Source organism: Rana temporaria, chromosome 2, assembly GCF_905171775.1.
Source record: "Rana temporaria chromosome 2, aRanTem1.1, whole genome shotgun sequence".
Lineage (NCBI taxonomy): Eukaryota > Metazoa > Chordata > Amphibia > Anura > Ranidae > Rana > Rana temporaria.
In genome coordinates, this window is record NC_053490.1 from 40,908,893 (window position 1) to 40,919,454 (window position 10,562).

Sequence of the window (10,562 nt, forward strand, 5' to 3'; positions counted from 1 at the left end):
ACACACGGTCGGTTTGGACCGATGAAACTGAACCTCGGTCCATTCTAATTGGTTTTGTCCGACCGTGTGTACGGGGCCTAATGCCGCATACACACCATCACTTTATGTGATGAAAAAAAACGACACTTTCTGTGAAGTAAAAAATGACGTTTTTGAAACTTCAATTTTCAAAGACGAAGTTGCCTACACACCATCGTTTTCTCACAATGATCTAGCAAAGTGAGGTTACGTTCCACCACGTTTTACCATTGAAGCTTGCTTCATAAGTAGCTTCTGGGCATGCGTGGATGAAAAAACGTCTTACAAAACGACGTTTTTTGCTACACACGGTCAATTTCTGTGAAGTAAAAAGTGCACTTTTGAAAAACGACACATAAAATTGAAGCATGCTTCAATTTTTTTTGGTCGTTTTTTACAAGACACAAAACAACGTTTTCCCCCACACACGGTCAATTAAAGTGACGTTTTTAAAAACGTCATTTTTTTTCATCACATAAAGTGATGGTGTGTACGCGGCATTAGAGTTTGTAAATTTTGTAAAAGCAATTCACTCCTTATGTAACCGATATGTTAGCATCAAAGTCAGGAAAAGGAAAGAATATGAATCAAGTGTAGCACTACCCGCGGAGGAGCTGCTGGTTTGTTTTGGGTGGCACATTTACCTCGTAGCTCTCCGAATTCCTAGGGGTGTATGGTGCATATAGTAGAAGTAAAGGAATGTCCGCAACAGGTGTCTTTTGCTGTGCTCTTTATTACCCAGCCGGGTAAAAACAATAAAACTTGTGGTGAAGAAGGTAGAGTTGAAGGAAGAAGGAGAATAGCAAATTCAGGTGTAGCGATAGGGAAACAGTCCTGCTCCCACGTGTAACACTTCTTGCGCCACTCCTGCTTGAGTGGGAATAGCGTATCTGGAGGACAGGCCTCTCTCACTGACCTGGCAGCCAGAGTATCTCTCAAACCTTTGAGGAAAAGTCTCTGCCACAGACCCTCCTGGATATGAACTCAGTGAGAAACCTCTGCCACAGACCCTCCTGATTGTGATTGCGGAGATAAACCTCCATGGTGAAATTACGCCTGGATCTCCTTCAAATTGCCTTCAGGTACCGACTGACAGATGACCAGCCTCTCAGTGTCCGGATACCTCGATCCCCAGTGGATTGTCAAGACCTATTGGATCGCCAGCCTCTCATTGGCTCTCCGCTTGGGATCTTCAGGATTGGGAACCCAGTCGACCACTGGGCTCACGGCCACGACTTAAATGGTAGGCCATAAGCCGGGGCGCCGTGGTGCAGACACCCTAAAGGTGGATGCCGCACTTGAAGAAGGACCCAGACTAATGGTGTCTGCCCCATAAATACCCTCCCCCAGCATGCACACGAGACTCAACCCTCCTGATTGGCTGCTGGGAAAGAGCACGACTCCACTGCTGCCATCTACTGCACTGGGGTGGGAAGAACACCCCAGCACAACAGAATGAGCCCACAGCACAGGCAAGCTGAGACAGAGACCCAATTTGAACAGTTTAACCAGATCAGACTTTAACACTCTGATCTCCCTCTAAATTTAAATAGCACCGGTACTTTGAAGTAACCAGGTGCTACACAAGTACAGAGCTCCCTCTAGTGGCTAATCTGTGATTCTCTGTTTTTAATTCTGTAGCAAAAAAAATTAAAGAGGAAGGCTGTAAAATATTCAAAATTCTATTGTAATGTAAATTCTATTAAAAAATACATTACAGTAAACACTAGCATAATAACTCAAACTAAGAGCTTATAGAAAAAAAACGCATACTAACATACTGTATGAACCGGGAAAAAGCTGTGATAAAGATGGCTGCAATAGAAAGCCTTGAAATGTCAACATTGAGTGAGTGTGTGAGTAACTTGTATAGGGCTACAAATGCGAACTAAATCGCCTCAAGAAGCTTTGCATCCAGTGTAGTCCTGATCTTTCAGAAGAGGTGGGTCTTACGTTTTTTCCTGAAAGCGCTGTGTTTTTTTTCCCATGCGGATGTTCGTTGGTAGCGCGTTCCACAGCTGTGGCCCTTGGACTGCAAAGTAGGGCAGATCCAGAAGTGAGTGTGCCATAATGTGAAAGTATAGTGCCAAGAGCCTACCTACAGCTAGTGGGTTCATTTACTCTTTCCGTCCACCAAGCAATATCAATAGGCTACTGCTCTTGTATACAGGAGGGCTGAAAGATACAGGGGGCCATATTCTCAGTAGAGTTACGACGGTGTATCTCAGGAAACTCCGTCGTATCACTTTTTTGACCCGGGTATCTATGCGAGTGATTCCTAGAATCATTTTCGCATAGATACGCTGAAGATCCGACATGTGTAAGTCACTTACACTGTCGGATCTTAAATGTAATTCGCCGCCGGCCGCGTTTACGTTCAGGTCTCATTTGTTTATGCAAATGAGCCTGATACGCCGATTCACGAACAAAATCGCGTCGCGTAACCGTCGCTTACGTCGTTTGCGTAAGCGTAAGGTTACCCCTGCTATATGAGGGGTAACCTTACGCCAGTCCCACGTATGCCATGTTAAGTATGGCGTCGGGTCCGCGTCGTCTTTTCCCGTCGGGTACGTCGTTTTACTAAGTCGTTCTTGAATATGACTTTACGTCAATGACGCACACGTGTACGTCATTGATGTAAAGTTTTCCACCGAGAACTGGAGCATGCGCACTGGGCTATTTTTAGCCCGGCGCATGCGCAGTTCGATCGAAACGGGGGCGCGCTTAATTTAAATATAAGCCGCCCCCTTTGAAATACGCGGGGATACGCCAGGCCTTTTACACTACGCCTCCGCAAACTACGGAGCAAGTGCTTGAGGAATACGGCACTTGCTCCAGTAAGTTGCGGCGGCGTAGTGTAAATAGCTTACGCGATGCCGCCGCAGAAAGTACGAGAATATGGCCCAGGGTTATCTGCTATTTCACAGAGCAGGTCTAAATCATTTGCTTCAAACATTTATTTTAATAAGAACCTATATTTAAGCAGAATTCTGGCAAACCAAAAAATAAATAAATCTGAATATGCTGGTATGTGAACGGGTACTTCTAGCAGTGTCCACATTCCATCTTGATGACATGGGTGCAGGTAAGTAGACTGGTCTTCCTGACCAGCACAGGCAGACAAAAGATAGAAGATTTCGGTTGGTATTATTTAGTTTTACAGCTATTGAGATCCTGGAGGATAGAGAGTCCTTTTTTTGTTTGTGTTTTATGGCCAGAGTTCCACTTTAAACCCGGTCACAAAAATATCAGATAAACTTTAAAATGTCCAATTACTTATAAATATAGGTCAACAATTTTTAAAGCTGCTCTTTTCATCAAAATTACACTAGGTAATCATGCCATGAAGGCCCTTGTGTGGGTAGTGATACTGTTATGGGGTGACACAGCTCTGTCCCTGCCTCCAAGGTGTTCTCATACAGTGTCATGCTCTCCCAATAGGGGCTACAAGCAACTGTGCATGTACTGTATTACTGTACATGGACATTTCCCACCATTGTCACTATCAAATAACCACCTCTAAGAAATGATATGTAGCAGTTGCTGAAGTGCGTGTATGTGGAGAGGTAGTGGCGGCAGGATTTCATCAAAATCTATCCATCTGATATTTTTTTTATTTATATATATATATATATATGTAGCACCCTCTACCATAGATGGGTGCTAGAGGTGAGGATTTTTGTGTGGTAAGCTGGTCAGGCCTATGCTTCAAGCTAGGCCTGCTTGTTTTGATCTGGGGGCAGGAAGTGGTTAGTGTAGCAGTGAGTGACCACCTTCAGTTATTGGGCGCCGCCCCTGCTTCCAGGGAGAATGTTCTGGAAGAGGGGTAGGGCTGAGGACTGGAGTGACAGGGAGCTCATGTAAATAGCCCTGATCAATCCCCAACTGAAATTGGCAGGGGACAGGCCTCCTACTTAAGCTTGGGTCCAGCCCACTGGAGGGGAGTGGTCGGCTGGGAGACATGGAGAATGGAGTGCTAGATCACAGGAGGCTCATCCCCATCTTGGGGGGGGGGGGGTGCGTGCCTCTGCGGAGGAGCCAGGGAGCTGGGAGGGAGCCCCATACTTACACTGTCGTGTAAGAGGTGTCCTGGAACAGAAGGAGGGCTGGAGAAGTGATTGGACTGCATGTCCGGTTAAGTTCTTCACCACTGACTCAGGGCAGGAGAAGGTCGGTGAGTGAGGCACAGTGGAAATCTGGAGGAGGCATGCCAGGGGAACTGGGTGCAAGGCCAGAGGAGAGACTGTGAGGTTGTGTGTCAAATCGATGTGGCCTGCGGGCACAGGATTTGCAAGTTGGGTTAGCTGTGGTTCAGTAGTCCACCAACAAATGCAAGCTGTTAAACTACTAGGCCACAAGAAGGGATACTGCAGGCCCCTGGCATACTAACCAGTCAGCAAGCATCTAGGACTATTCAGAGTGAAGATGATGAGGCGGGAAGACTAATGCCGCAAACACACCATCACTTTATGTGATGAAAAAAAACTACACTTTCTGTGAAGTAAAAAATGACGTTTTTGAAACTTCAATTTTCAAAGACGAAGTTGCCTACACACCATCGTTTTTCTCACAATGTTCTTGCAAAGCGAGGTTACGTTCCACCACGTTTTACCATTGAAGCTCGCTTCATAAGTAGCTTCTGGGCATGCGTGGATGAAAAAACGTCTTAAAAAACGAAGTTTTTTTGCTACACACGGTCAATTTCTGTGAAGTAAAAAGTGCACTTTTGAAAAACGACACATAAAATTGAAGCATGCTTCAATTTTTTTTGGTCGTTTTTTACAAGACATAAAACGACGTTTTCCCCCACACACAGTCAATTAAAGTGACGTTTTTAAAAACGTCATTTTTTTTCATCACATAAAGTGATGGTGTGTACGCAGCATTATAGGTCACAGTGAAGTTTTGTGCAGGAGGAGAGGAGTCCTGGTAGTGACAGTCTGCAGGAGTTGATGCAGAGAAGGAGCAAAGGTCTGCAGGAGTTGATGTAGAGGAGGAGCAAAGGTCTGCAGGAGTTTATGCAGGGGAAGGGACAGTGAATAGAGTCTATCAGTTCTTCAAAAGCTCAATTCATTCAATTAATTCTTAAATATGATGGCAAAGTGATCTAAACTATGGGCATCTCATACCCTTTCCCCAACCAAGTTATATCCCCCAAATAAACGAAAACAAAACAACGCAAATGATTGTTCATTGTCTCTGAGATGATAGATGGAGGTCTGGCAGCAGGGTGATGTGGTGAATGTTAGTAACTAGTAGCAACCATCCGCTACATACACATACTGGGCTAGATTCAGAAAGAATTTACGCCGGCATATCTATTGATACGCCGCGTAAATTCAAAGCTGCGCTGGCGTATCTTTTTTCTGTATTCAGAAAGCAAGATACGCCGAAATTAGGCTAAGATCCGACTGGCGTAAGTCTCTTACGCCGTCGTATCTTAGTTGCATATTTACGCTGGCCGCTAGGTGGCGCTTCCGTCGATTTAGGCAAGGAATATGCAAATTAGGTAGATTCAGAAACGTACGTCAGCCCGGCGCATTTTTTTACGTTGTTTACGTTGGGCTTTTTCCGGCGTAAAGTTACCCCTGCTATATGAGGCGTAAGCAATGTAAAGTATGGGCGTCGTTCCCGCGTTGAATTTTGAAAATCTTACGTTGTTTGCGTAAGTCGTTCGCGAATAGGGCTGTACGTAAGTTACGTTCACGTCTAAAGCATTGACGATTTGCGGCGTAATTTCGAGCATGTGCACTGGGATTCTTTCACGAACGGCGCATGCACCGTTCGTAAAAAACTTCAATTACGTGGGGTCACACTAAATTTGAATAAAACACGCCCACATCATCCACATTTGAATTAGGCGGGCTTACGCCGGACCTCATACGCTACGCCGCCGTAACTTAGAGCGCAAGTTCTTTATGAGAACGGAACTTGCGCCCTAAGTTACGGCGGCGTAACGTATCTGAGATACGTTACGTCAGCAGAAAAATACGCCGGGCTTTCTGAATCTAGCCCACTGTATATATATGATATAATTTATTTATTTTTACCAGTTTGTACGACATGCTTGGGTTTACATCTACTTTGACTTCCATGGTGTATGACTTCTAAACTTTGCGATTTGTTTGCTTCTCTCCCCCAGACACGTCATCTTTGCTCCAAGCAGCCATAATAAATATGCAGGTGAATCTTTCCCCGGGATATACGATGCACTGTTTGATATTGCGAGCAAGGAAGACCAAGCCTCTGCATGGGACGAAGTAAAGAAACAAATTTCAGTGGCTGCATTTACTGTCCAGGCCGCAGCGCAGACACTTGAAGAGACGTCATGAACGTATCGCACCCCCAACTATCGTCACAAGATTGTAAATCTGAACACTTTACTAACTGTATGCCAAGTGTGCCTAATGTATTCATTATTAAAACCATACATTTTAAATAAAAAGCTGAAGTTCATTTTGCACAATTGCTTTGTCGTTATTAATTAAATTTTTAAATGATTTGTTATATTTTGTTTAAACTTTATAGAATAAAAGGTTTTGAATGACTTCCCCAGAGATTCTTCACGACTTCTCCAAAATGTCATATCTTCCCCCATACCCTGACTACAAAGTCAAATTTTCTTAAATCTGCTAATTTACCAAAAACCACACAAAGGGATAGATTAGCTCACTGAATATGAATTGTTTAGGGATACCCTCACATTGCATACCTATTGTCTTATTTTAAAGTAGAATTAAAGGTAAAACATTTTTTTTTCCATTGTGGGAGGGTTCTAATCTGTGTCCCATTGGGAAGATTTCGCTGCACTTTCTGTGCCACAGCTAAAACAAGAAGTGAAAGGAAATCTCTCCAAAGTGACACCAGGGTCGGGATTTTCTTTCACTTTCGGTGATCTTGGTAAACGGGACAAATGGAGAGGGTAAATCTCTGGTAATCCAGTGGCACAGGCAGCAATAAAAACCTGGGGGCAGATCCACAAAAGAATAACGCCGGCATATCTATTGATACGCCGGCGTAATTTTAAATTTCCCGCATCGTATCTTTGTTTTGCATCCACAAAACAAGATACGACGGCATCTGGGATCGATCCGACAGGCGTACGTCTTAGTACGCCGTCGGATCTTAGGTGCATTTTTTCGGCTGGCCGCTAGGTGGCGTTTCTGTTGAATTCCGCATCGAGCATGCAAATTAGCTAGTTACGGCGATCCACGAACGTACGTCCGGCCGGCGCATTTTTTTACGTCGTTTGCGTTCGGCTTTTTCCAGCGTATAGTTAAAGCTGCTATTTGGTGGCGTACTCAATGTTAAGTATGGCCGTCGTTCCCGTGTCGAAATTTTAATTTTTTACGTTGTTTGCGTAAGTCGTTCGCGAATAGGGATTTGCGTAGAATGACGTCACCGTCGGAAGCATTGGCTTGTTCCAGTTTAATTTCGAGCATGCGCACTGGGATACCCCCACGGACGGCGCCTGCGCCGTTAAAAAAAAACGTTGTTTGTGTCGGGTCACGACGTATTTACATAAAACACGCCCACATCACAGCCATTTGAATTCCGCGCCCTTACGACACCAAAGATACACTACGCCGCCGTTACTTACGGCGCAAATTCTTTGAGGATTCGAAAAAAAAGGTTACAGCGGCGTAGTGTATCTTAGATACGCTGCGCCCAGCGGAAAGATGCGCGGAGGTACGTGAATCTGCCCCCTGATGGGTGTTCTAATCCCTTTCCACTGCATCTAAAACCAAAAAAAAAGCTTTCCTTTAGTTATAGTTTAAGTAGATTGTCTTGTCAGTTTGTTATGAACGGTTGAAATTTATTTAGGAAAGGGTATTTTTTTAGTAATTATATAGACCAGTGTTTCTCAACCCATTCTCATCAGAGTCCTTAGTCCCTCCAACCTTCATATCATTTTTTTTTTCAGTCCACCCCCTCCTTTGAGAGTTCTCAGTCAACACTGTAGGCAGCATCTTAACTGGTTCACAGGCTTCTCTCTCTTGCCGGTTCCTGTGCCCTCTGTACAATCTCCTAGGCTTCTGTAAATCCTCTCCAGGAGCATCAACAGGCCCTTGCCAGAAACCAGCCTTCATACTGGCTTTCTCCGGGAAGGTCAGGGGTCAAGTCCTGGGGGCAAAAATGTGGGAACTCCCACCCAAGATCCACTCCCCCACCAAAAAAAAAAAAAGATACGCTCATATGCATAATTACTAAACCGCATGTTTTTTTTTCCGATCCACTGTACCTTAGTAATCCTTTGTTACTGGGAGCTTTTGTCATTGTTCCCAGGAGACATTGGGGAGGTCTGCCGCGAGTTATCGCGGGATTTAGAAAGAAGTTCTTTCTAAATCCCCCAGACCTCCACAATGTCTCCTGGGAACAATGACAAAAGCTCCCAGGAGACATTGCGGTATCGGAAGTGATGGAATACCTGCACACTACCTGATAAATCCATATACAGGAAGCAACCAGTAACATAAAGGATTACTAAGGTTCGCCTGCCCCTGACAGTGACTCGAGCTGGGCATCGTCGCTTAGTGAAGGATTGGCTCGGGTGGCTCAGCAGCTCTCGGCTGCTCTAGTCCTGCAAAGGGAACCGAGTTCCTGCTGTGAAAAAAGTGCAGGAACTCCGTTCCCACAGGACTTGAGCCCTGGGGAAGGTCCTCTTGCAAGGTCACCATCATTGCACATCTTCCCCCCAACAACAGTCAGGAAAGCCATCACTTCAGGCCTATCTCCACATCCATGATGATAATGAACACGTTACTGGGTTGACTGAAGAAATTATAAATATAACTTCAGTATCATGATGATCCATTCTAAAATAAGGCACCCTGATTGGGAAATTCTGATTAGATTTGTGCATAATGGAAAATTTAGTTTTGTTTCGTTTTCATTCGTAAAATACATAATTTTGTTCTGTTATATTCCTTATGTTACGTTAAAGCGGTGGTTCCCCCTTAAAAACAACTTTTTTTTGGGCAAAACGTCAATCAACATCATGTGAGGAACGCCCACTCCCGCGGGACTCGCAACCCGGATGCACGGGTGAAGATGCTGTACTAAGGTATGTACAGCAGGAAAAAAAAATAATAGCCTTAATCGTGATGGAATGTGGGGGGGCAGTGGAATAAAAAAAAGTTGTTTTTAAGGGGGAACCACCGCTTTAATTCATTTTTGGATAATGCCTTATTTCTGTAGTGTCAATATTCATTATACCGATTTGTTTTGTATGTATATCAATTTGATTTGATAATTATGTATGTAGAGGCCTGCTACTTTTTAGCCGGCGCTGCTTTAAATTTAGAGGGTAGTCTGAGAGTTAGTTGACTCAGACCGTATGATTTTTCCAAATTTTGGGCCATGGCTGTACTGTGAGTGACCACTATTGTTGTCTGGGGTGCCGTTACCACCCCAGGCCAAGGGTGGCAGCAGTCAGGTCAAGGTGTTTTGGGTGCTCCCCTTCGGCAGCCAATCAGTGGGGGTTTATCGTCCCGCTGTGCATGCTGGGAGTATTTAAGGGACAGATGCCATTGGAAGGAGGTCGTTGATCGCTGGTCTGTCATCCCACCACCCCCCGTGAGTGGCCCTCCTGGCCGGGGGTGCGTATTCATGTGTTCCTGGCTCCGGGACCACGTTGGTCCGGGGTTGTGATCTACTAAGTAGGCCCGGTAGTCAGACTGGGTTTACGTTTGCAGAGTGGTCCTGTGCTGTCCGTCCTGGAGGGTGGAAGCCACTCGATGAAGAACCTATCTTGGAGAGCACCGAGCACGAGCATGGTATCTCAGGAGAGGCCTTGAACTTCATCGAAGGACGCACCATTACTGAAAGGCTGAATGATGGTCGCCTGTCAGTTCTAAGTTTACAAGAAGTTAATCGGGAGAGATCCGGGTGCTGAATCCTGTGTAAAAGGGATTTTGGACCAAACATACTTCCATCTGTGGGAAGGTCTGTGGCAGAGACTTTACCAATTTCTGTGCGCCATCCTGGCTGCTAGGCTAGCGAGAGAGGCCTATCCGGGTGTGCAATACCCACTCTGGCTAGAGTGGTGACGAAAGCTGTATTGCTAGAAGCAGGAGTGTTTCCGGACAGAAGTTGTGCACCTGAACCTATTACCTGTTACCCTTCCACCTCTTCAACTACTTATTTTATTCCTTTACCAAGTTCAGCAAATAAATCAAAGAAAAAGAAGTCTAAAGTGTGGACATTGAACTTTTTCTCAACTCTCATCTGATACCCTAGACGGCGAGGAAATAGAGGTAACATGCCGCCCAAAACAAACCAGCAGCTCCTTCGGGGGTAGTGCTACATGTATGTATATATATATATATATATTCGTGATTGATCAGAGTGAAACCCACTGTCAATGATGATGCATGCTGGGCATTATATAGTTACCTACTCACCATTTAGATCTGTTAACCCAACAATGGCATAGGGAATTCTTTCAGACCAACTTCTTCACAGCTCTGTTATGTTGTTGTTATGTGACTTTTATTTTTATTATTATTATTATACAGGATTTATATAGCGCCAGCAGTTTGCAC

The 10,562-nt window shown here is 44.7% G+C and overlaps 1 protein-coding gene across 2 annotated transcripts in view; it reads left to right on the forward strand.

Moving 5' to 3' along the window:
• LOC120928971 (putative N-acetylated-alpha-linked acidic dipeptidase) overlaps positions 1-6,481 on the forward strand; it is a 111,735-nt gene extending 105,254 nt beyond the window's left edge. For both annotated transcript variants that reach the window (XM_040340126.1, XM_040340125.1), the window contains one exon: positions 6,161-6,481. In XM_040340126.1, coding sequence (XP_040196060.1) covers positions 6,161-6,350 — 190 coding nt within the window. In that variant the 3' untranslated portion in view covers positions 6,351-6,481. The remainder of the gene's footprint in view (positions 1-6,160) is intronic.
• The last annotated feature ends 4,081 nt before the right edge of the window (positions 6,482-10,562 follow it).